Genomic DNA, 26,241 nt, shown 5'->3' with positions numbered 1-26,241 from the left:
GTCAGTGTCAAGGTCGCAGCAGCAGCGCGCTCGTGGTTTACTGGGTCGGTGACAAAGTTGGAACGCAAAGAGGACCGTCGCAAGTAATGGACCAGGCGCGGCAGGCAAGGCCGGGCAGGGCATGGCCATGGCCAGCAGGCTGATTTCGTACAGCGCTTTCGTCGCAGTCTCACAGTGGGTCAGAAGACCGGTGGCAACGGGCAAAATCCCGGACGCGTTTTGAGCTCCAGAGTCGCTACCTAAATGGGACGCAAACCGAACGTGTGACCCCACCAATGGATTGCTCTCCGAACGAGGAATCCATTGGTGGGGTCACACGCTCACTTTGAGTCCTGTTTAGCGCTTCTGGAGCTCCAAACGCGTCTAGAGTTTTAGCCGCCGGCGCCGGTCGTCTGGCACACTGCAGAGCGCCGTGGAGATAGGCACAACTTCCTACTCCGATGGCAGCCGGATCACCGCGTATGGGGGCAAAAAGGGAGAGGAATGAAAACGAAATAAAGACGCATCCGAGGGGGTCCTCCTTCAGCTCTACTCTGGGCTATGTTAATCTCGCAAATGCTTAATCAGGACCTCGATCCGGACGATATTGCTTTATCGCTGAATAATGACTAACGATGTAATCCCGCGCGCGTCTGCAAATTGAGTGGGGCTCCCCAGACAGGGAATTAACCCCGGCAAGCTTGTCCGTTCCGGTCTTTACTGCTGCGACCCAGCGGCGGGATATTAAAGCCAGAAGCCCTTCCGCTGCGAAGCCACTGCGAAGCCAAGCCCTCCACCACAATGCCCCTGTCTGTCCCCTAATCCAAATTATTATTTTTTTGTGGTTTCCTTTTCCCTTTTTTCGCAGGTGGCACTGCAATGTTTTGTCGTTTTTATTATTTACGGACTCGCGTCCGCCACGCAGACTGACAGCTTGCTGTGCTGACATTGCATCCTGCCGCCGTAATCCTTGTCCTCGGCGTCCTGGACGTCCTGGACGGAGCGGCCCGCGCGCCTTCAAGCGGATCCCCCGCCCTGGGGGCGGCACGCCACGGCGCAGCACGGCACGGCACACAGTGGGCCAGAAGACCGGGGAGGCGGCCAAAACTCTCGACGCGTTTTGAGCTCCAGAGTCGCTAAATGAGACTCGAATCGAACGTGTGACCCCACCAATGGATTCCTCGTTCGGAGAGCAATCCATTGGTGGGGTCACACGTTCGATTCGAGTCTCATTCAGCGACTCTGGAGCTCAAAACGCGTCGAGAATTTTGGCCGCCTGCGCCGGTTTCTGGCCCACTGTGGGCCACGGCGCCGCACGGCACGCCACGGCACGCCACGACATGATGAAAGAAATGCGGCACTGCGCCGGGGTACCGCACTGACCTTTCCTCCGCAGGCCGATTCCGAACAGCCCTTCGTCGCTCTGTCTCTCTCGCACTCCTACTGGACGCCCCATGAGTGCGAGAGAGACAGCTGTTGAGCCAGCAAGCGGCGGCACGCGTCGTCGCATCACGCCCCTCGCATGCGGCTGATGAGCGGGTGCAAGGGGGACGTCGTCGGCAACGTCGCCGGGGCCATCGGGTTCGTTTGAGCGTTGCCGGCGTTGCCTCCCCCGCGCCATGGGCAGCCATGGGAAGTGGGCGAAGGGCATAGTAAGGCGAGCCGCAACAGTGTATAATCTTTATTTTACAAACTGTACAGGCGTATGTACACCGCACCTCCCTCTCCACAATTGCGTTTCCGAATGAACGAATCCAATGGCATGATGACAGTCACCCTGTCAGGGGAAATGAGTCTCAACAACGTTCTTGCCGCGTCAGCGACTACTGAATCTTACATTCGCGGTCAAGTCGAGATGCAAATTAGCCTCCAAGGGCTTTCGAAAGGGCAACATCGTTTTTCTCGGGCCGGCCGCCCCGCTCGCGCGTTCCCACGCCGCGCAACACCAAAAAGTGCCTCTTTTTGCTGCGAGTGGCGTCTAGACTGCAGCGTAGCGGAGGCGCGCCCGCTTTCGAGGCCGTTTTGGTGCCTCGCGACGCGTCGTCTGCAATCAGTCCAATGCAACGGGGCGCTCCCCCTCATCTGTTGGCCGCGCTGTAGAAGCCGGCGCGCTTGACGGGCTTGGTGGCGCCGGCACTGCTAGCGCCGACACTGGCGGCGGCGCCCGCGGTGGCCGTGCCCGAGTCCTGCCGCCTCTCCAGGGTGTGCGGCGCGGGCACGGTCCCCAGCGACGCCACCGAGCTCAGCAGGTCGCTGAGGCTGTCGGCGTGCTGCACGTCCAGGTTGGTGGAGACCAGCTTCTCGTCCGGCGCGGTGTAGTGCTTCAGCTCGCTCTGGCGGGGCTCCACGTCGGCGTCGCCCCCCGAGGGGAAGAACAGGGGGTTGTTGAAGGAGAACGGCCGCTGCGGGCTGAATGGGCTGCCGCTGCCGCCGCGGCCCGCGTCCAGGCCGAGCTGCGAGGTGAACAGCGGCGACCTGAGCTGCTGCTGGGCGCCGCCGGAGGGTCCCGAACCCGGACTCGGGTACAGCAGTCGCTGGCGACTCAGGAAGTCGTCCTGGAACTGGCTACCGACGCCGCCGACGCCGCTGGCGCCCTGGCCCGCGGCCGCCACGCCCGGGCGGTAGAACGAATTGGGCGCGGGGAAGCCGGCGTCGGGGCCCGTGGACTGGAACGCCCCGCCGGAGTACGGCAGCTGCTGCAGCGGCGACAGCGGCCCGGCGAAGCCAGGGAACTGCTGCCGCTGCTGTTGCTGGAGCGGCGGTTGGAAGGGTGGCCGTCCACCGAGGTCCTCGGCCGAGCCGGCGGCCTGGCCGCCACCGGCCTGCAGCCTCGCAGGGCGTTCGTCGGCGTCGTCGTTGACCTCCTGGCTGCCACCCCCACTGCCGCCACCGCTACCACCCCCGCTACCGCCAGCGCTACCTCCCCCGTTGGTCGCCGGGAAGGGTCCGTACGGCGGCCCGAAGCCAGTGAGCGTCGGCCGCGCCCCGAACGGCGCTCCCTGAGGCCCCTGAGGCCCTTGCGGCCCTTGAGGGTGCTGCGCGTTGCTGTGCTGCGGAGGCACGCCGAACGGGTAGCCCGGAGCAAAGCCCGGGACGTAGCCGCCGAAGAAGGGGTCGTAGTTCCCGGGGAAGTTGGGGTTCCGGTTGACGGCCGGGGCCGCCGTCGGGGAGGGCTGCTGCTGCTTTTGCTGGGGCTGCTGGGGCTGCTGGGGCTGCTGAGGCTGCTGCGGCTGGTACTGGAACCTCGGGTCGCGGTAGGGATCAGGACGGTAAGGGTCGTGGCGATAAGGGTCGGGGCGGTAGGGGTCGGGGCGGTAAGGGTCGTGGCGGAAGCGGAACTCCGGAGGGCGGTAGTCCCCGCCCAGTGGCACTCCCGAGGGGTAGGCGCCGGGCAGGCCGGGCGGGTGGAACGGGTAGGGCGACTGCGGCCCCGTAGGAGGGTCGTCCCTGGCTGCGGGGGCGGGCGCCTGCCCCGTGGGGGGCGGCGAGTTGAGGTCCTTGACCTCCGTGACCACGTCGGTGGCGGGTGAGGTCTGCTGAGTCGCCGCAGTAGGCGGCGGCGGGGTGGTCGCTTCCTGGCTGCCCTCCACGCTGCCGGTCACCTCCACCTCCTCGGTGAGGTTGAGGCGGCGACTCGACTCGGTCCGCCCGAACTCGAACGTCTGCTTGAACGGCGTGGTCCTCGGCGCCCCTTCGGCATCGTCCTTGGGGTTGGTGGCGGCCTCGGTGGCCTCTGGCGCGGTGGCTGCGGCGGGCATGGTGGTGGGCGCCATGGTGGTTGGCTCCGGCGGCGCGATGGTCGTCGTGGAGGCCTCGATGGTGGTGGACGGCGCCTCTGCCGACGCGGCGGCGCTGGCCAGAGACCCGAGCGAGTTGAGCGTCCCGGCCGGCCTGCCCGGCGACGCGTACAGCGGCCCGGTGGTGCCGAGGGCGTGGCTGGCGGCGATCGGCGAGGACGACACCAAGTCCAGGGCGCTGGCCGCCGCGCTGAACCGCGGCAGCGGTCCCGGCAGCGCCGAGTACAGCAGCCCCGCGCCGGGCCCGCTCACCGCGCTCGCCACCACGGGCACGGGGAAGTGGCCGTAGTAGGGCAGGTGGCCGTAGTGCGCGGGCACGTGGCCGTCGACGGACGGGTAGTTGTTGAAGTGCTGCGCGCTGCCGTAGCCCACGGCGCCCTGCGGCGGCTGCGCGGGCTGCTGCGCCGCCTTGGCCTGCTGCTCGTAGTTCTGCAGCGTGACCAGGATGTGCGCGTCGTGGTGCTGCGCGGGCAGGCCGCCGTCGTTGGGCTGCTCGCGGCGCACCAGCTGGCCGAGGTGGCCGGCGGACGCGTGCGACGGCAGCGTGGGCACGGGCGTGGTGTGGCTGGGCGGCGGCGGCGTGGGCGAGGCCGTGAGGCGCGCCGCGGCGCTCAGGGCGGCCGTCAGCAGGCGCGCGCTCGTCCGCGGGTCCAGCCTCGGCGGCGTCGGCGTGGTGGTGGAGGCCGTGAGGGCGGCCGTCTTGTTGGGCGCCAGGCGGTACGCCGGGATGAAGAACACGTTGTAGTTGCCGGACTTGTCCGCGCCGCCGGCTGCAATCACGAAACGGGGCCTCCTTCATGTCGTCCGTTTTTTCACGCTGAAGTAGACTGATTCCGAGAGTCGTTTTCACCGCTCTGTCCCTCTCGCACCCCCCATGAGTGCGAGAGAGACAGAGCGATGAAAACGACTCTCGGAATCAGTGTGCAGTTCCCACACGTCGTAAACGCTGCCATGAACCGCGCGCTGCCGCGCTCGCTTGGCTAAATCAAGGAGTCTCCCACGGCGGCGCCATGGCGCAGCGTGTGCAATGCTTTACATTGAATAAGTTTGGACACTTAAACGACGGCTCGACTGTCTGCCCCCACTTTTTGCTGGCTCCGTCAATTATTTTTTGCCACACAATATTCTAACATTTGCCTCGAGGCATTAGTAAAACGACTAATAATGATCCCGCTTGTTACCCAATGTTTATTATCGAAGCACCTGACACGTTTTCTCTGTGCTCGTTCCAGCGCAGCGGTGCCATACGGCAAATGAACACACACTACGTACACACACATCGAGACACACGTACATGCACACACACGTACACACGCACACACTTGCACTGGTAGAGCTTGCAACCTGACAGGGCATTGCGGTCCTGTACCCCGGCAAGGCACCGACATGCACGCACCACAGTGTGCCACCACACCCTCCCCGTCCGCCCCCCCTTCCCGTTGAAACGCTTGAATACATATTTCTCATCCTCGCGCGCGGCTGGCTGAGGGGGTGGGGTGGGCAGCAGGGGCCACGTTACACATCTCACTCCATTTTCCCATTGCTGTTCGTTTCTAGGCTGCCCCACGCCCCCGCCCCGCTGCGTCCCGCTCGTGACACATTGTTCAGTATTGTGGCCGACTTGGTGTGGACGGGGGGCGTGGTGGCGCGGTGGCCAGCCCGTGCAGCCAGGCGGCACGGCGCCTCAGGACGGCTGCTATCAGGCCGGCATGGCGCGACGCGGCACGATGGACCGCGCAGAAATATCACGTTTCAAGTCACCGCACATTCATTTTTGTCAGTGTCGCCACAAAAATTCTCACGATGCACCAGTGTTGACAGGGCCTCCAACCTCAGCAGCTGGCCACGAGGCAATGTCTTTCGACTCTGCCGTCGAGAAGTTGCCCAGTGGCGGGCTGAGGTAGAACCTTCCTTCACACACACCACTGGGGCATCGGGAGATGGTTTGATTGTGACAACACTGTTTGAGCTACCTTTTTGCCGGAGTGAATCCTGCACTGTCGAACGAAGTGCGAAGAACTTCTCACTTCCTGCACTGTTATTCAACGAACGTGACGTGACATTCGTTAGAATATGAATTTTGTCACATTCGTTTGAATGTGATGTCACATTCGTTTGAATGTGAAGTCACATTCGTTTGAATGTGAAGTCACATTCGTTTGAATGTGATGTCACATTCGTTTGAATGTGATGTCACATTCGTTTGAATGTGATGTCACATTCGTTTGAATGTGATGTCACATTCGTGTGAATGTGATGTCACATTCGTTGAATAACAGTGTGTACGGAGTAATTATAACTCTCCACTCCTTGACGTGTGGAGTGCAGTAGCTCACGTCGAGCCCTTACCTCCTGGCATGGTGCACGGACATGGTCCTTACTTGAAATGTGCAAGACTGCAAATTCTGCACTACCAAGGCGGCGGAGACAGCAAAATCCACCCCTCCGCATGTGACACAAGTTAATTGGTTTCACAGTTTGTGCACATTACCTTGCGGCAGGATCTGGTTGACGATGTCCTCGAAGCGCTGTGGGCTGGCGTGCGTCGCCACGACGAGCAGCATCAGCACCCCGACCGCCGCCACCGGCAGCTGCAGCCGCTGCTGGAACACACGGCACAGTTGGACCATTTTCGACGTCGTATTCGTCGCTCTGTCTCTCTCGCACTCATGGGGCGCCCCATATCGGAGCGAGAGAGACAGAACGACGAAAAAGACTCTCGGAATCAGCCTGCTGGGACAACAGGTCGCAAAAAATGTAGGTCGACGCAACACAAGCGCAGCGCGACACACGTGGAATGCCAGTGCCTGTTTGGATTGTCTTTTCTCCTCGTCGCATTTTCCAGTTGACGAATATTTGCAGCCCTGCTCTGCCAGCCGCGACCCCTTTGAGCCCAGCACTGCGTCAGCCCACTGCAACTGACAGCCGCGCGCTGCGTTTCTAGTGTCACTGCCGCACAGTGGGCCAGAAGAGCGGTTGGGGCGGTCAAAATCACGGATGCGTTTTGAGCTCCAGAGTCGCTAAATGGGACTCGAACCGAACGTGTGACCCCACCAATGGTTTGCTCTCTGAACGAAAGGAATCCACTGGTGGGGTCACACGTTCGGTTCGAGTCCTGTTCAGCGACTCTGGAGCTCAAATCAAAACGCGTCAGGAGTTTCGGCCGCCGACGCCAGTCTTCTGGCCCACTGTGTGCCATTTCAGCTGATGTTGTTGTTGTTCCGCAGCGTGTTTTTGTTTGAGCTTCGCGGAGACCCCGCCGCTCTCTGTGGCCACTGCGCCGCCTTCCGTCGCGTCGCGTCACTTTGCGTAACATCCGAACGCACTGAAACGTGGAGGGACATCTCGTGGCACTGACCTCCCCGCCCCCCTCCCCCGTCTCCCTTCGTCCGACGCAGAGTCCTGCGATGATGGCGGTATGCGAAATCGAGACGGGAAGGAGTGCAACCCGCACTGCTGTCGCTCACTCTTGGGAAGCACGTCCCTTGGGGAGGGGGAGGGGGGCAAGGACACGGAACACCGGGGGGACGGGGCGTGTCGATCACTTCCTCGCCCTCCTCTTCGGCGGCGCGCGTGTTCCAGCCGAGCGGTTCGGACGAGCGTCGTTTCGTCGCCCTGTCTCTGTCGCACTCATGGGGCTCTCCGTAGGCGTGCGAGGGAGACAGAGCGACAAACGACGCTTCTGAATCGCTGCGCAGGCAGCCGAGCCACAGTGGGCCAGAAGACCGGTGGAGGCGGCCGAAACCCTAGACGCGTTTTGAGCTCCAGAGTCGCTAAATGGGGCTCGAACCGAACGGTTGACCCCACCAATGGGTTGCTCTCCGAACGAGGAATCCATTGGTGGGGTCACACGTTCGGATCGAGTCCCTCTTAGCAACTCTGGATGGAGCTCAAAACGCGTCTAGAGTTTTCGCCGCCTCCACTGGTCTTCTGGCCTACTGTGCGAGCGCGCGCCGTGCGGTTACGAACAGTGGCGTCGTCGCGCGCCCTGTCTCTCTCGCGCCCCTACGGCCCGTCCATTGAGTGCGAGAGAGAGAGAGAGAGAGAGAGAGAGAGAGAGAGAGAGAGAGAGAGAGAGAGAGAGACGAAGTCATCACGAAGCAGCCTGCAGGACGGCGGCGTCGCCGGGGCGATGCGCTGCCGCGGGCTGCATAGCAGGCCGACCGCGTCGCTCTGTCTCTCTCGCACCCCCACGGGACGGCCCATGAGTGCGAGAGAGACAGGCCCCCGTCTCGGAAGCAGCTCGCTGCCGCCGCCGGTGTGGCCCGGTGCCCCAGTCATGACTTGCAGGCCGGCCGGCAGCCTTGGCGGCGGCGTCCCGCAGTCTGTCAGGCTGCAGACTGATTCCGAGAGTCGTTTTCGTCGCTCTGTCTCTTGCGCGCCTACACGGGGTGCCCAATGAGTGCGAGAGAGACAGAGCGACGAAAGCCACTCTCGGAATCAGTCAGCTGAGCATTGCTCTCGTCGCTCTGTCTCTCTCGCACCCCCACGGGACGCCCCATGAGTGCGAGAGAGACAGAGCGACGAGAGCGGTGCTCGGAATCAGTCTGCTGGTGCCGATGGCCGCACTGCAAGTCGGCACGGCACGTCCGCGGCGCCTGGCGGCGCCCAAAACACGGAAACAGTCGGCCGGCTTCGCGACGCGACACTGCGAGACGCGCTGCCCTTCCGCGCCAATGCAGGCAACGCGTTGCATAAAGGAGTCGCGATCGAGTTCCCCGCAGACTGATTCCGAGAGTCGTTTTCGTCGCTCTGTCTCTCTCGCACCTACACGGAACGCTCCATGAGTGCGAGAGAGACGGAGCGACGAAAACGACTCTTGGAGTCGGTTCCATCGCCGTCGCGGTGCACTTCTTCGAATATACCGACGACGACCCGGATCGGGACTAGGATACCTCCGCATGCGACAGTTTTGATTGTCTGTTCGATAAATAAGCCGCCCGTTAGGTAAGCACTGAATACCACGCAGTGAATCCAAACGCTATGGACATGGGGCGTATGGTCACGTCTGCGATGCATTGGGACATCTCATGGGGGTATGGGTACGTGCATTCATGCAATGCCATAGTCATATCTCCCCTTCCGAGAGATGCGTCCCGAAAATGCCCTGTGCCAATGCATGCGAAGGCATTGCACCAGCGGTGTGTAGCATTTGGCAGTGTCGCCACCATTTCAAACGCAGCCGGCTGTAGGCGCGCTGAGTGTGATTTGCGCGCTGTTGCGAGAGCTGTTCCCTTTGGCCTTTGGCGCCTTTGGCCGCCTTTGACCGTCCGTGTTGACCGTAGTATGCACCGAAAACGCCGAGCGGTTTTGCCGGTTGACAAACTACAGCGCCAGCCAATTAAAACTTGTTGATTGCGCGCGTGTCTGGCCATGTGGAACATGTAGGGCCCCTTCGGTGGCTGCTAGCTCAAAGGGCCCAAAGCCGCACGCCTTCGATCAGGGTGGCCAATTCAGTGTTAAAAACTAAGTGAGCAAAAAACTCTCTCAAGCGGCGCACAGTTGTCGAAAGCCTGCGTACAAGCCAGCCTGCCTACCGCTACCAGCTCGGCTACCAGCCAGCCTCCCTAGCCAGCCTGCCTCCTATACAAGGCAACAAAATGTCTTCGGAGGAGCCGATGTTTTGCCTCAGGCTGAGGTAGTCAACCCTTTCGACACCTGAGCATATACGGGAAATTTTCGCTTTGCTAAAGTTGGCAACACTGGGCTAGCACGCGAGGAAGGCGGCACGGCACCCCGCGTGTCGTCGCTGTAGGGCTGTTGCGCTGGTCAACAACAACGGCACCGCGGTGTCCGAGACAGACGACAGACGCAACCGATGCTTGACCAATTGCCCCAATGCAAGTGATCCATTCTCATGGATCCATTCACTAGTCACTTGACCCCCCCCCCCACACACACACACCCACAGGCACTCAAAAATAATTAAGGAGCAACACTTTACGCTAGCTCTACCTTTTTGGGTGAAATGATGAAAAATGGACACATACTTGCATTTGGTCAAGTTTCAATAGTGTCTCCTCAAGAGACCAAGTCACATTGTCGACTGTAACGCAACACAGGCGACGCAGGTGTAAGTTATCAAAATAAGAACCACGCACAAATTAGGGCAACAACCTTAATATGCATGGCCACTTGCATACTGTCCCGCCCGACTCCGCACGCACAGCAATCATGAAACCACTACACTGTAGTCGCCACGACCACTACACTGCCGTCGCCACGACCACACGCGGGCTAATTCACCACGAGGCACACCCACCTTGGTCGGCAGCATGGTGGTCGCGGCTTGAGGTTGGCGCAGGGCGGCACCGCGCGGACTTTGCAGCCATTTTGGCGTCCCGTTCGTACTTATACGTCGCCCCCCTTCGCCGCGCTGCGTCCCCCCGCTCCCCCCCCCCTCCCCCCGCCGTCTCCGTGGGGCTGCGGGGGCGCCGGAGGCACGGCAGGACACGGACCTATGCACGCCGGTGTCGCTGGCCCGCGGGCAGCAGGCTGATTCCGAGAGTCTCGCTCTGTCTCTCTCGCACCTATAAGGGACGCCCCATGAGTGCGAGAGAGACAGAGCGACGACTCTCGGAATCAGTCTGCAGTGGCCGGCCATCCCATGGGCCTGGGCCCTGCTCGTCGCTCTGTCTCACTTGCACCTGTACGCCACGACCCAGGAGTGCGAGAGAGACAGAGCGACGAAAACGACCCTCGGCATCAGTCCTCTGGCGCCCCTGGCCCCGCAAGGCCGATAACGAAGCAATCATTTCAGAATCATCGCTTTCACCAGGATCAAGGTTGAATTGCGTTACTTGGTGGTTTGGGCGCGCCGTTAAGGAAAGCGTTTTTCCAGTGGTGAATGATTACCCTCAACTTGAGTAGCTTGAGACAGCACTGGTTAATTGACGCCAGGCCATCAGTCCCTCTGAAATTGATGGTGAAAGGGGTGATAACCCACTTAGGGTGCAATCTTTTTTGGGGGGGTCAGCTTCAAACCGTTTTGATTTTGTAGCAATTTGAAATATTCGTCAAGGTTTCATGTCGCAACCCTTGGCCACAGAGAATCTCTACTCAGATTAGGACCAGACAGGGTTCATTGACCTCACCAAAGACTACTCTTTTCATAAGAAGAAAAATAAATTGAAAAAAAGTGAGACATTCTTTCACATAATAAGGAAAATTGATGAAAATTTTACAGAAATAGAGGTAGCTAAACTAACGGGTCGGTTGATTTTGACGATATTTGGTCCAGATTTCACCGAGGAGTTCACTCATCCTTAGTCAACCAAGTCCACAAAATTTCAACGCCGGCCAAGCTCTTCACTGTTGGTGGGCCCACATTTTATATTTTTTCAGCTGAATCTTGTATCAAAACTTCAGTGACATGAACCAGAGTACTTGAATTAGGTCTTGGAATCACTTTCGAGCTTGGGGATGGCCACCAAACATCATTTCAAATGAGACATTTCAGTTCCAGAGATAGTTTTGTTGATATGTTGGGTCAACGAGTAAAAATATGTTTGTGAAGACCATATTAACCACATCAAAGTAACCTCGGGTTTGTGTATTCCCCTTGGTTCTTTTTACTAACCTGATCAAGAAATCAACGCATTGGTAGATTGATTCCATTACTCCTTCATCAGCACTAACTCTCCGACAGATGTTGGAACTCACAAAACATGGGCTACACCACGACAACGAGAAAGCCTATGCATGGCATGTAAAACAAAAGTTGCTCCAGTTTCTACAGTTTGCTTTTCGAATCGTCTGCTTGCGTTGCGCCAATCCCAGGTATGAAAAAGTTATGTGTAAATATTAAAAATTTCTCATACCTGTGATTGACGCTGCGGAAGCGAAGGGCGTATCTTCATAGACGTTGTTTTAACTCTTGCTTCTCGATTTGCTACTCTTGTCACTTGGCAACATAGTAAGAATGGCTTTTACACTCGGCTGTCCGTCACATAGGTGTCGCACTGCTCAAGCAGGGACGGGGACGGAAGACTCCCTGGAGGTAGGCAGCCCAACGCACGCTGCCTGAAGAGTTGCCTACCCACCAGGCGCAGCGACTGCCGCTGGAACGGAGCGCTGCGTAGTCCTTCGGTGGTCCCACTGGACTAGTCCGAGCGCTGCCTGAAGAGTTGCCTACCCACCAGGCGCAGCGACTGCCGCTGGAACGGAGCGCTGCGTAGTCCTTCGGTGGTCCCACTGGACCAGTCCGAGCGCTGTGTTGTGGCAGGTGTGAACCTTTCTGGGTCATCTGGGGAAAATTTAAGGTTGCAAGCAATTTAAAAACAAATGGAAACCTTTTGAGAAGCTCCAGACAAAAAAAACCACTTGGTCGGCGACATCCTAGGAGCGGGCGCTTGTGGTGTTTTATCGGTTCCTTGTATGTATACGAACTGCCGAAAAGACACTTGGACGAAATCCGACACCCCCTGTGGCTTTGGTACGGGTCTAAACACCCCAAAAACAGCTGTTTTCGAGGGTTTGGGACTAGATGGGTTCTCGCAAACCGAGATCCAAAAAAGTACCCAAATGGGTCTCAGATACTCAAAAAAATGCGCTCTTTCGAATGCCATGTCGAACGAGGCTCTACGACGTCGGGTTTGGATGCTACGGGCTCTCAAAGTTGCTCAATTTCACTATTTTTACTGAAGATTTGAGCATATCAAGGCCGTTTGAAGTAGACCATCGGCGATTTCGCTCCTCGTTGTCTTAAATGGTGCCTACCCATAGGTAAACACCCCCACAAAATTTCAGCCATGTCAGGCAATTATTAGAGGAACTGTGAACAATTTAAGTTTTGGGTCATCGTACCACTGGGCTTGTGTGGTTTTGGGTCTAGAAAAAAATATTTTTTTAGCTGTCTACTTTTGATCAGCACCTCTTGAAACGCCTTTTTAACATGGTGTCTCAAAACTTTTTTAGAGGACAAACTTGTCTTTTTCTAGCTGTATTTGGAACATAACTTGGAGAAAAAGACAAGTTTGTCCTCGAAAGAAAGTTTTGAGGCACCATGTTAAAAAGGCGTTTCAAGAGGTGCTGATCAAAAGTAAATAGCTAAAAAAATATTTTTTTCTAGACCCAAAACCACCTAAGCCCAGTGGTAAAATGACCCAAAACTTACATTGTTCACAGTCCCTCTAATAATTGCCTGACACGGCTGAAATTTTGTGGGGGTGTTTACCTATGGGTAGGCACCATTTAAGACAACGAGGAGCGAAATCGCCGATGGTCTACTTCAAACGGCCTTGATATGCTCAAATCTTCAGTAAAAATAGTGAAATTGAGCAACTTTGAGAGCCCGTAGCATCCAAACCCGACGTCGTAGAGCCTCGTTCGACATGGCATTCGAAAGAGCGCATTTTTTTGAGTATCTGAGACCCATTTGGGTACTTTTTTGGATCTCGGTTTGCGAGAACCCATCTAGTCCCAAACCCTCGAAAACAGCTGTTTTTGGGGTGTTTAGACCCGTACCAAAGCCACAGGGGGTGTCGGATTTCGTCCAAGTGTCTTTTCGGCAGTTCGTATACATACAAGGAACCGATAAAACACCACAAGCGCCCGCTCCTAGGATGTCGCCGACCAAGTGGTTTTTTTTGTCTGGAGCTTCTCTTTAATTATTGTAAAAAAAAGGAAACCAGTCTTGAGCGGTTTATCTGTATTTTAATGGTATCATTTGTGAGGGTAGAGGTATGCAATATGAAATAATAACTCTTATTTTAAAAAAATGAATTTTAATTTTCAAATGTGGTTGTTGTTGTATTGGATGGAACCAACAAAATAAGGCAATGCGTTCAGTCTTTTTGCTAAGTATTTCAAAACTGTGGCATGTCCAATTGTAGAGTTTTCTGTTTTAAGAAAACATTCTTTTTAAAAAATACAGCTTTAAGAAACTAAGAAACGGTCAAGAAAAAAATAACTACAGACAACTTGGATTTGAGTGAACGTAAAGAAAGGCTTATGGCTAAAACTCATGGCACAAGAGAAGGAAAACTGTAGGCGCATTGAGCCTGGAGTTAGTAAAAAACAAACTTAAAACTAAGTTGTACATAAAACGAAAGGAAGTTTGCGTCGTGTCCTCCAGACGCGGTATATCACATACATTTCGCGGGCACCAACTATTTTCAGTGGTCTCCTTCGCGCGATTAAGTCCGTAAAGTAATGCCTCTGCCTGCTACAGCCATCTCTGCCGCGGAAGTGTAAAGTGGGCAGAAAAGCGCTGTATCACTGCAGCTCACAGCCCCGCTTCCCTCCCGAGGTCAAGGTCCGTCCCTCCGGACTTCGGACACGTCGCCCCGGAGGCCGCCGTCGTCGTCCCCTAGCGACGCAAGAAGTTGCCGACGCCGCCGAAGGACCGCGAGCCCGAGTAGGCGGGCAGCACGGCGCCCTGGGGCGTGCCGGAGTAGTAGCTGGCCACGCCACCGCTCACGCTGCCGTAGGGAAGACCGCCTGCAACAGGAACAGCACCGCGTGTTGAAGCAGTGTTGAAGCAGAGGCGGCCAAACCTCTAGACGCTTTTCGAGATCATCACTACTGGACTCGAACTGAGCGTGTGACCCCACCAATGGCACGGTAAAAACGGAACCTGGTTTTCCCAGGAACTCCCTGGAAATCGCCTATGTCTGTACCATAGGCTTCCTGGGAAAACCAGGTTCCGTTACCGTGGGATTCCTCGTGCGGAGAGCAATCCGGTGGGGTCACACGTTCGGTTCGAGTCCCATTTAGAGGCTTTGGAGCTCAAAACGTGTCTAGAATTTATGCCACCTTCCGGTCTTCTGGCCCGCTGTCGTCTGCACAGTGGCCCAGATGAAGCATCGCCTGGACCAATGTTGCCGCGAAGGTTGTCAAAATTTTCCAATACGCACACGTATTGAAAGGGTTGCCAACCCAGCCCAGCCCTCTGGGCCACAGCAGCTCGAAGGTGCACCTGGGAGGCAGGCTGAGGTTGGCAACCCTTTCGACACTGGTGCATCGTGGGAATGTTTGCCAACTGCCAGGCCCGCTGAGCTGACGGCGTCCCGACAGTGTGTCGTGCACTTCGAGTGTACCCACCGTACGCGAAGCCTGGCGGAGGCACTCCCCAGTTGCCTCGACTGTCCGCCACGCAGGACGCGGCGAGGAGCAGGCAGCCCAGGGCGGCCAGCAGGAACAGCTGCAAAGACAAAATCGAGCGGTCAGACAAGGGCAGAAACGGTTCGAAACGGTCAGAAACGATCAGCATAGATCAGTAAAAGATCAGAAACGGTCAGCATCGATCAGTAAAAGATCAGAAACGGTCAGCATCGATCAGTAAAAGATCAGGAACGGTCAGCGTCAATCAGTACAAGATCAGAAACGGTCAGCATCGATCAGTAAAAGGTCAGTAAAAGATCAGAAACGGTCAGCATCGATCAGTAAAAGATCAGGAACGGTCAGCGTCGATCAGTACAAGATCAGAAACCGTCAGCATCGATCAGCAGTAAACGGTCAGAAACGGACAGAAACGGTCGGAAACAGGAAAAACGCGGGCGAACGTCGTGAAACTCGGGAAGTTGCTCCGAGCGACGATTTGTATCGAAGGCCAGCCAAAGCAAGAAGGGGGCCGCGCGGCAGCGACAAGGCTTGCTAAGTGACAGCCCGAAGCAGCAGCCCTCTGTTTCGACGGACTTTGCTGGGTCTCTCTTTCTCCCTCACTCCACCGCGGGGACGCCCCACGCCCCGTGAGTGCGAGAGAGACAGGGCGACGACGAGACCACTGTTTGGGATCGGTTCGCCGCCCCACCCGCGCCGACATCTGCACCAAATCGATCGTCCAGACAAATATCTACATCGGCTGGCGTGCCCTGCATCCGGAGTGGCCGCTGCTCGACAAAAAAAATACAGCCAGTAAATTGATGCTGGTTTAATGCGCGTGGACGCCCCTCCCCTCCCCTCCTCCTCAAACACACACAAACATGCACACTGTCGCGCTGTGCGTGTGTGGGTGCGGTTCGAATCAATACGTAGAGAGGAATTCGACACGACGCGCGTCAAACAACGGGTGGCACTCCAAGACCAAGCCCCCCTCTCCCTCCCCCTCCCCTCCCCCTCCCCCGTCCTCTTCAACTCCCCGTCCTGGCGCGGATTCTCTTCCGACCGAAGTCACTACTGCTGCTGCTGCAGGCTGATTCCGAACGGTCCCTTTATTTCTCATCGCTCCGTCTCTCTCGCTCAATGCGGCGTCGGGCAGGGGCGGTGCGAGAGAGACGGAGCGACGAATGAAGACGCACGCAGTTCGCGGAATCAAAGTGCAGCTCGCCACGACCGCGTCGTCGTCGTCGTCGTCGTCGTGCCATCACGCCAAACGGGGGGAGACGCGTCGCTGGGGAGTCATAGGCTGCGTGTGCAGGGGGAGGGGAGGGGAGGGGGAGAGGAGGAGAGGGGAGGGGGAGGTTAGCCGACGGACTCGTATTAGCGTGATGGTACAGAGTGGCCTAATGGCCGGCCCGGCCCGTTTATTCAGGAAGAGGAGCGAAACAAAACAAAAGCGCCCCCCTCCCTTCTCCCCTGTGCGTGGGCGCGCGGCGCGGTGTGCCCGCCAACTTACCAGCCCTTAGGAAGGGCTCCGGGAAAGAAGCAACAATAAAAACACGGGGCCTACGGCGCCTACGGCTTGCCCACGGGCGCGCGAAGCCGGGCGAACAGCGAAGCCGAGTGGAGCGAGGCGGGCAAACTTGCGAACGGGGCGGGCCAGCGGGCGCGCCTTCTTGTCATTTAAAAATGGCATAAAGTTTGGCTAATTGAGTCCTTTACGCGACTTTTGCCGGTCCGCGAGTTTTCGGCGCGAAATACACTTTGGACGCAGCGGCGCGGCAGCGGAGGGAGGGGAGGGAGTCAACGGCTGAAGAGGGGAAGGCACGGATAGCGGACGCGCGGCCAGATGCAGTCAAGTGACCAAGTTGGTGGAAATGGAACTGGAAAAGGCAGTGTAGTCGTCCTTGTTTCTGTCCGGCGGAGACTCCGAGGGCGTGGGACTGTGCGAGAGAGACGGACACGCGTCTCGCTTCGCCCCGGGGCGGTGCAGGGGCCGGGGGAGGGGGGGGAGGGGGGCTTGTCGACTTCCTCACTAGTTAGCATGAAGCGTGGCGCGGCATTCCGAAGAGCACGCGATGGACGGACGCGAGTCACAAAGCGGCGCCAGCAGACTCATTCCGAGAGTCGCTTTCGTCGCTCTGTCTCTCTCGCACCCATACGGAACGCCCCACGAGTGCGAGAGGGACAGAGCGACGAAAACGACTCTCGGCATCAGTCGCCGGAGAGGGGCCGTCGTCGCGGGGCGGAATTCAGTCGACATTCCACCACCCCTGGCCCGGGAAGCCTAATCCACCGCCTGGCGTGTTTGCTTGGATGCCTCCATCGGCCTGGCCGTGCCGCGGCGTGACCCCCTGCCTCGCCGGTCGCGCGGCGGTAGCGCCTGCGGCGAGGCGGGTAGGCCGCCACGCTAGACTCGGGGGTGTTGCGGCACGGCCTATGCCGCGCTTCGCAGGCGCTCCCGCTCCCCGCGCCACCCCGCTGCTATCGCTGCGGACCGAGTCCGAGAGTCGCTTTCGTCGCTCTGTCTCTCTCGCACCTATACGGAACACCCCATGAGTGCGAGAGAGACAGAGCGACGACTCCCGGAATCAGTCTGCTGCTCGTTGACGCTTTCCAGTCCAGCGGTGGCGGCCTGGCGGGCACGGCACTCGATTCCACCATTCCACCTGATAAATAGCCTCCCCGGAGGCAGCCTGCTGATTGGTCCCAGCGGACGACACTGCCCATGGCGGCCCATGGCCACTGCGCGGCCAGCAGGCTCACTCCGAACAACAGCCGTTTCGTCCGCTCTGTCTCTATCATACTCATAGGGCGCCCCGTGCCCGTGGGGATGCGAGAGAGACAGAGCGACTAGAACAACGTGGCTCTGCGAATGATCGCGTCTTGCTCCCGGGAGGCGAGGCGGGCTGTAAACTAATTCGATCGTCATTTTATCTTCTCTCCGGATGGCCCACTGGGCCGCGAAAACGAGGGCCTTCCCTTTGTCTCGCGGGTCCGCGTCTCCGCCGTCTGTCTGTCTGTCTGTCTGTCTGTCTGTCTGTCTGTCTGCCTGTCTGTCTGTCTGTCTGTCTGTCTGTCTGTCTGTCTGTCTGTCTGTCTGTCTGTCTGTCTGTCTGTCTGTCTGTCTGTCTGTCTGTCTGTCTGTCTGTCTGTCTGTCTGTCTGTCTGTCTGTCTGTCTGTCTGTCTGTCTGTCTGTCTGTCTGTCTGTCTGTCTGTCTGTATGTCTGTCTGTCTGGTCCGTCTTCACGCCTCTGTCTGTTCTGGCTGCGTCTGGCCGTGAACTTCACCGCGAGCCGAGCTGAGTCCAGCCGAGAGCCGAGCCGAGAGCAACCGAGTCCGAGCCGAGCCGAGCCGAGCCGAGCCGAGCCGAGCCGAGCCGAGCCGAGCCGAGCCGAGCCGAGCCGAGCAAGCCGAACCGAACCGAGCCGAGCCGAGCTGAGTGCAGCCGAGTCCGAACCGAGCCGAGCCGAGCCGAGCCGAGCCGAGCCGAGCCGAGCCGAGCCGAGCCGAGCCGAGCCGAGTCCAGCCGAGTGCAGCCGAGTCCAGCCGAGCCGAGCCGTGTTGCGTGCGTTGACGCGCCACCGTGCTTCGATAATTGTTTTCTTTTTGTCTCCTGGGGGCGCCCAAGGCTGCCCAAGGCCACCGCGCAGCTCGAAGCTAATTGTCAAAGCCGCGCGCACGCCTGTCTCTAGCAGTGTCCAGCAGACTGATCCCGAGAGTCGTTTTCGTCGCTCTGTCGCTCACGCACCTATACGGGGAACCCCATGAAAGCGAGAGAGACAGAGTGACGAAACCGACTCTTGGAAACAGTCTGTAGAGTCCAGCCGACAGCGTGACTGGCCGTGCCTCGTCACAGTCATCGCGCCAGAGCCTGATAGCCACGCCGAGTGCGCTATTGCGAGCGGAAGACTGTTCCGAAGAGCCGTTGTTTCGTCACCGAGCCTCAGTTGCTCTCATGGGGTGGCACGTAGTGCAGGGGCTAGCGCGGATCCATCCATGAGGGAGCAAAGGGCAAATTTTCACTTCCTTGGCTCCTAGATAGCCGCCAGAAAGGCAAGCAAAAAGACACACTTTGCCCCAGTAAGTAGACAGAAAGTGGTGCTTTGCCTCTCCTAAGGGTGGCTCTGGATGCACCACTGTATAGGGGCGCGAGAGGGACACAGGGACCAAAGTGACTCTTCGAAATGGCCGCGGAGACTGTCTGCTGGAGCGGCTGGAGCCCAGTGGTCCATTTGGAAAATTTCCACGCTGCACCGCACCTTGGCGAGACACGGTTTCCATGGCAACGACTCCAATTATTGGCAGTACAGACAGCAGCAGAGTACAGCGCGTGGCGCCATGACCGATTCCGAACAGTGCTTCGTCGCTCTGTCTCCCTCGCAGCCCTGCGGTACGCTGCGGGACGCTCCATGAGTACGAGAGAGACGGAGTGACGATATTGGCAGCGAGCGTCAAGCGCAGCGCGAGCGACGCGCGCGGCCCGGGGTGAACGTACACTGTAGTACACGGTGTGACGGAGCCAATATTTGCGCTACGCTTTGAATTAGCCAATGAGCAGGATAAAGCGATCCAAAACAAACGCCCCACCCCTCCCTCTCCCTCCCGGCGGCCCGCGGCGAGGGCGCGAGGCAGGCGCCCCCCTGTGTCGGCCCCGGGCTGCTGACTAATCCCTGCTCTGCGGCATGGGGCCCAAATCCGAGTGTAAAGCGAAGTCAAATTCGCATTCCGGTTTGACTGAAAGTTTAAGAAAGTAGCAGGCTCGAAGCCAGCGCTCCATAGTATCCGAAAACGCGGGTTTGTCGTCTGGAAGGCTAGCGTATTTTCCGTGTGACTTTGGAATTCTTTTAATCGCGGCGAGAGCATCTATACACGACTCTTTACACCCTTAGAGAGTCTGTACGCCCTTGGAAGGAGTGGCCCAAAATTGGGCACCTTTTCTTCTGCGCCCTTGGAAGTGGGGTGGTTGTCCAAGGTGCCGGAGTTTTCTGGCACCTCCTACTAAGGTTGCAGGGCCCGGTCGCCTAATTCCAACTGATCTTGGCGTCACTCTGCGTCTCTCTCGCACCCGCACGAAACGCCCCATGAGTGCGAGAGAGACAGAGCGACGAAACGATCCTTCGGACTCAGGCGGCGGATCGCACTTGAACTCGGCGGCGGAACCAACAGGTACTCACGCTTCGGACGGACGCCATGGCGTGGAGGAGTGTGTGGCGCACTGTGTGCGGACTGGAGCAAGGCGTCTTCACGACAGACTCGACCTCCGCCACGCCAAGCTCATCGCGCCTCGACGGCCGCGCGCCCGGACGGCCCGGCTCCCCCCTTATCCTTGCAGTGCCCTTCCCCCCACCCCTCCCCGCGTATCAGCGCGTCGTCCACACACACTGGGCGTTCGAACTGACCGCGCCAACGCGCCACCGCGTCCTCCCCCCACCTGGATCGGCAGACTGACTCCGAGAGTCGTTTTCGTCGGTCTGTCTCTCTCGCACTCACGGGGCGTTCCGTACGGATGCGAGAGAGACAGAGCGACGAAAACGACTCTCGGAATCAGTCTGCTGGTAGTCTGCTGCCGCTCCTAATCCTTCTCGTTCCGCGTCATCGTCTTTTTTCGTGCGGAGCGGGGTAGGGGTGGGGTTGCCCCCTCCTCCCTTCCCCCCTCCCCCTTCCCCAGGCTCGACGATGAGTAAATAAATAATCGCGCATTGCGGGTCGTGGGTTCAAACACCTGCTACAGCGCTGCAGCGCGGTAGATAGGGCGGCGATGAGGCTGCCTGGGGAGTCAATCACCCGGTGGCGCTCGGCGCAGCACCGCGCAGCACCGCGCCGGGTGGTCCGGGCTGCGTCCGGGGCGGCCGGCGGGCGGGGCTCCAAACGAGCGCGGCACAGTGGACCAGAATACCGGTGGAGGCGGCCAAAACTCTAGACGCGTTTTGAGCTCCAGACTAGCTAAATGGGGCTCGAACCGAACGGTTGACCCACCAATGAATTGCTCTCCGAACGAGGAATCCATTGGTGGGGTCACACCTTCGGTTCGAGTCCCTTTTAGCAACTCTGGAGCTCAAAACGCGTTTAGAGTTTTGGCCGCCTCACTCTTAAAACCTTACGAAGTATTATGAGCATACATATAACAAACTAAAATACTTTGTTATACGAAGAAATAGTTCGTAAATTACGAAGTATTTACTTTGTAAGCTTATGTATGCTCAAAATACTTTGTTATACAAACTACTTTTCTTTGTAAGGCCCAAAATAGTTTGTAAGATTTTCTCAGTGCTCCACCGGTCTTCTGGCCCACTGTGCGCGGGGGTGATGGTGATAGCCCAGCGTGGCGGACGAGCGGAGCGCACGCACCACAGTGGGCCAAAACTCTAGACGCGTTTTGAGCTCCAGAGTCGCTAAATACACACTAAATTCTTGTGGACTTTTTTATGCATAGTTATGCATGCTCAGAAACGTCCATATGTTATGCATAATATTATGCATCACTGTGTACATTTTATGCAGGAAGATGCATAAAATGTACACAGTGATGCATAATTTTATACATAACATATGGACGATTCTGAGCATGCATAACTATGCATAAAAAATGCGTCTTTATGCATTAAAAAAGTCCATAAGAATTTAGTGTGTACGACTCGAAACGTTCGTGTGACCCCACCGATGGATTGCTCTCCGAACGAGGAATCCATTGGTGGGGATACACGTTTGTTTAGAGTCCTATTCAGCGACTCTGGAGCTCTGCACGCGTCTAGAGTTTTGGCCGCTGCGCCGGTCTTGGTCTTCTGGCCCACCGTGCGCACGCAGCCCGACCCTGCTGCCCGACTCCGAACAGTGCTTCTGTCTCTCTCGCACTCATGGGGCGTTCCGTAGGGGTGCAAGAGAGACAGAGCGACGAAACGGACTAAACACTGTGCGGAACCGCTCTGCTGGCAGTGCTGCAGCCTGATTCCACGTGCAGCGTTTCGTCGCTCTGTCTCTCTCGCACCTGCACGAAGCGCCCCATGAGTGCGAGAGAGACAGAGCGACGAAACGGACTAAACACTGTGCGGAACCGCTCTGCTGGCAGTGCTGCAGCCTGATTCCACGTGCAGCGTTTCGTCGCTCTGTCTCTCTCGCACCTGCACGAAGCGCCCCATGAGTGCGAGAGAGACAGAGCGACGAAACGGACTAAACACTGTGCGGAACCGCTCTGCTGGCAGTGCTGCAGCCTGATTCCACGTGCAGCGTTTCGTCGCTCTGTCTCTCTCGCACCTGCACGAAGCGCCCCATGAGTGCGAGAGAGACAGAGCGACGAAACGGACTAAACACTGTGCGGAACCGCTCTGCTGGCAGTGCTGCAGCCTGATTCCACGTGCAGCGTTTCGTCGCTCTGTCTCTCTCGCACCTGCACGAAGCGCCCCATGAGTGCGAGAGAGACAGAGCGACGAAACGGACTAAACACTGTGCGGAACCGCTCTGCTGGCAGTGCTGCAGCCTGATTCCACGTGCAGCGTTTCGTCGCTCTGTCTCTCTCGCACCTGCACGAAGCGCCCCATGAGCGCGAGAGAGACAGAGGCGCTGTGTGCAATCGTTCTGCAGGGCTTGCTGGCGGTGGAGATGGTGGTGGTGCGGGCTGCGAGGAACGCGGAGATACATCGCAGCATCTGCTCTCCGCACTTCACAGAAAATGTAGGAAAAAAACGGCAAGGTGGACACGTATTTCTCGGCGCCCCCGGAACACCGGCACGCCGACGGCACGCCGACGGCGCCCTGGACTTGACCATAATCCCGGCACGCTTTGCGGAGCGCGGCGCGGGAGGCGTTGCGTGCGGCGCTGCGAAAGATACGGCCATTTTTCACGGCCACGCGAAGCCTCGCGGAGCCTGCAGGCTGCTTTTCCGAACGGCGCGCTTTCGTCGCTCCGTCTCTCTCGCACCCCTACGAGCTGCCCCGCGAGTGCGGCTCTGCTGCTCGCAGTCAGGCTGCCGGCGAAGCGCGAGGTGTGGTCGTCTGGTGATTAATCCGCGCACGTGGTCTGGCCGGCGCGGTAAAGTGGGCCAGAAGACCGGTGGGGGCGGTCAAAACCCCGGACGCGTTTTGAGCTCTAGAGTCGCCTAATGGGACTCGAACCGAACGTGTGACCCCACCAATGGATTCCTCGTTCGGAGAGCGATCCATTGGTGGGGTCACACGTTCGGTTCGAGTCCTGTTTAGCATGTCTTGAGCTCAAAACGCGTCTAGAGTTTTGACCATCTCCACCGGTCTTCTGGCCCACTGTGCGCGGGACTGCTCCGCTCGCCGCGTCTCTTCAGCCGGCCGCTTCGAACGGCACCAGCGTCGCATTATCGCTCTGTCTCTCTCGCACTCCAACGGGACGCCCCGTGAGTGCGAGAGAGACGGAGCAACGCAAGGATTTTTTCGGAATCAGGCCCCAGGCGGTGGGCGGTCGGGATAATTTTACGTGTATATCGCCCTTACCAAACGACGCGGTCGAATCGGCCGTCTTCTTTTTTCTGGCTTGTTATCACGAGGCGGCGTTGGCGGCCGCTCTATTTCCGTGTCTCCACGTCGCTCTGCGCACAGTGGGCCAGAAGACCGGTGGAGGCGGCCAAAATTGTAGACGCGTTTTGAGCTCCAGAGTCGCTAAACAGGAATCGAACCGAACGTGTGACCCCACCAATGGATTCCTCGTTCGGAGAGCAATCCATTGGTGGGGTCACACGTTCGGTTCCAGTCTCATTTAGCGACTCTGGAGCTCAAAACGCGTCCGGAGTTATGACCGCCTCCACCGCTTCTGGCCCACTGTGCTGCCGTGCTCTACGGACGAGAGGCTCGGTCGTGCGACGCGGCCCCCGCCGGCCCCACTATCAATATCCACAATTTGGCGGGGCGCTCGAAGGCCTCGGCAAGGCCAGGCAAGGCCACGCAGCGCCACGGCCTGCAGCCAAATTGCGAGGCACGACCGGCAGCCTAAACCAGCCGCCACCTCGCTCTGTCTCTCTCGCACCCCTACGAGCCACCGCGTGAGTGCGAGAGAGACGAAGCGATTCCTTCGGAATCAGGCAGCGCCGGGGAAAAATCACGGCGATGACAGGACGGAGCAGCAAAAATAAAAGGAAAGCGACTTGAGAAAAACGTAAGTGAATCTCGTGTTTTTCTCAGCCGTTCGGCCGTCCGGCCCCGCCCTTGATTGCCCGCGCGAGTACGTGAAGCAGGTACAAAGCGAGCTGAGCCGAGCCGAGCCTAAGCTGAGCCGAGACGAGCCGAGCCGGCCCGGTCCAGCATCTTCAAGCATCTCCGCATCTTCAAGGAGAACGGGTCGAGCGCGTCGCGTCGCCGGACCGCGGAAAAACGGCGCAATTGCCGACATTTTGAAAACGCGCTGAATTTATTGGCGCGCGGGGTGGCGTGTGTGTGTGTGTGTGTGTTGCTTTGAGAGGCGGGGGGGATGCCGTGCCTGAGAACACGGAGAACGACAAGAACCGGCCCAAGAAGTCCCCCTTCCTGCTCCGCTGCAGCGTGGCTGCTGCACCGACCCGGCGTGGTGGTCTTGACCGTGGCCGTGGTGCACGGTCGCGGCCGTGGCACTGAGCCGAGCGGCGCGTCACTTTCGCAGTGCCAGACCGGCATGCCAGTGCACTACAGTGTACCTCCCCGCCCCGTCGCGGCACTGCAGTGCCATGGCTAGTACACTGGAGGGCCACACATGTGTGGCTGATTCGACGTGCCGGGCGAACGTCACCTGCTCGGGACATTCTAAATGTTGTACAGTGAAGATTCTTCATATTATGGTGAAAATGTTCCATATCATGGTGGTGCAGCTGTCTTCATAACATACCATTGAGAATTCACTGTGCCTTACAGAACGAATTTCGTTGGTCTTACGGAAAAAATCTCCGGCCAAATATGTTGGTGCAGCCTTTCACCGTAAGACATTTACAGTGGAGAAGCTAATCTTTTGAGCACGACTCTGCAGAAAACAATTTTTACGCGACCGATTCAACTCTGTTTAATTTCTTTCGAAAAAATCTGCAGTTTGCTGTAAAAAAAAGAACAAATGTTGTCAACTATCCCAATTGTGTCGGGTTCTTTAATGATGAACGGCCAACTAAATGTTTGCACAAATAAAAGAAGTTTTTTGTGCTTTTTTGGCATGATGCTTGAACCTTGCGATAGATGGCGTGGCTGTAACATCGAAAATAAAACAAACGTGACAAAATTCAAATTCTAACACTCATTCACTGTTAGAAAAAAGTATGGAAAAAGTACGGAACATGTGTGGTCAATTTTTTACCTGAACCGTCCGTACCTTGCCAACCACGGAAGTTCTGTACATGTTTTCCGTACCAGTAAACATGAGACCCTTATGGAGAGCACAGAGAACCAGCACGGAAGGTCCGCACCTTTTCCGTACCCCATTTTCCATACATTTTCCGTACCAAACCACGGAATTTTTTGCAGTGTTCGACGTCGCATTCATTGGACAGCAGTGTGGTCTCGCTGACAGGGAGCTCTCAATCCCGAGTGAGAAATGGAATCATCGCGGCGCGGCATCCTCATTTTCGCGGCTCGCCGGCCGACTCGTCCGAAGATGGCCGCGGACGCACCTGGCCGGCACGCCAGAGGCACGCCAGAGGCACGCCAGTGGACCCCGGAAGCAAGCGGCGCGACATAAAGACAGAAGGCTTCCAGCAGACCGATTCCGAGAGTCGTTTTCGTCGCTCTGTCCCCCTCGCACTCGTACCGGACGCGCCCCCATGAGCGCGAGAGAGACGGCGGTTCAGAGGCAGCCGGCCCGGCGCGTGTGCCCGCATGGTAACCCGCGCTTCGTTCTGCTTTGCCTCGAGTCTTTTATGGTGTTTGTCTTGTCTTGACTCCCGGTGGACGAGGAGAGTGGTAGTGTTCTTCCAACGCTGGGCAACGCACGCGCAGCGCACGCGCGTCTCGTCGGGAAGCTCCTTCGCTTAAAATTGTCGTGTTTATAAAGGTGTGAGAGGGGCTGACGTCCATTTGCGTCGGAAATTGGGATCCGTGGTTACAGAGAGCTAGACGGAAGGATGGCATGCACGGAAAAAAATCCTTTGTTTTGGTGATCGACTTGGTTCGATTGGCTTAACTCGATAGCTGTACTCGAAAAGTCGATACCGACAACCAAAAGCTGGATGTAAGAAGATAACAAACCCCAGCATAGTTGTCCTTTTATAAGTGTCCGGTCGTAGCAACCAGCTGTTGGTTGTAGGCGAGGTATCGGACTTTCTGATTGCAGCTATATCGAGCTCAGCATATAGAACAATGGTGGTCACTACAAGGATTTTTTTCCGGGTGGGTTCAAACCGCGTTCTCAAGACAAAAATCTAAAATCCTATTTGATCGTAAGATTTGTGCTTAAGTCCCGTTCCCGTAATTTTTTTGCAGTGTACAATGATGTTTTTTTTTTCACAT

At 57.6% G+C, this 26,241-nt stretch overlaps 1 protein-coding gene across 1 annotated transcript; it reads right to left on the bottom strand.

Annotated features, from left to right (window-relative positions):
* Positions 1 to 2,057: 2,057 nt before the first annotated feature.
* LOC117643922 (mucin-5AC-like) lies at positions 2,058 to 10,113 on the bottom strand. Its single transcript, XM_034383108.1, has 5 exons — positions 10,039 to 10,113; positions 6,268 to 6,379; positions 4,368 to 4,546; positions 3,217 to 4,127; positions 2,058 to 2,496 (listed from the first exon to the last, which is right to left on the bottom strand). Exons 1-5 carry the CDS (start codon positions 10,051 to 10,053, stop codon positions 2,058 to 2,060), a joined length of 1,656 nt encoding a protein of 551 aa, XP_034238999.1. The 5' UTR covers positions 10,054 to 10,113.
* Between the last annotated feature and the right edge of the window lie 16,128 nt (positions 10,114 to 26,241).

Source organism: Thrips palmi, unplaced genomic scaffold (genome assembly GCF_012932325.1).
Source record: "Thrips palmi isolate BJ-2018 unplaced genomic scaffold, TpBJ-2018v1 HiC_scaffold_17, whole genome shotgun sequence".
NCBI lineage: Eukaryota > Metazoa > Arthropoda > Insecta > Thysanoptera > Thripidae > Thrips > Thrips palmi.
This window is presented reverse-complemented; position numbering and strand designations above follow the sequence as displayed.

Coding starts and splice junctions, on each gene's coding strand:
- LOC117643922 (XM_034383108.1), bottom strand. Junction 4,547..6,267: donor CAACCAGATCCTGCCGCAAG/GTAATGTGCACA, acceptor TCGTGATTGCAG/CCGGCGGCGCGGACAAGTCC. Junction 2,497..3,216: donor TACCGCGACCCGAGGTTCCA/GTACCAGCCGCA, acceptor GCTGTACCCGAG/TCCGGGTTCGGGACCCTCCG.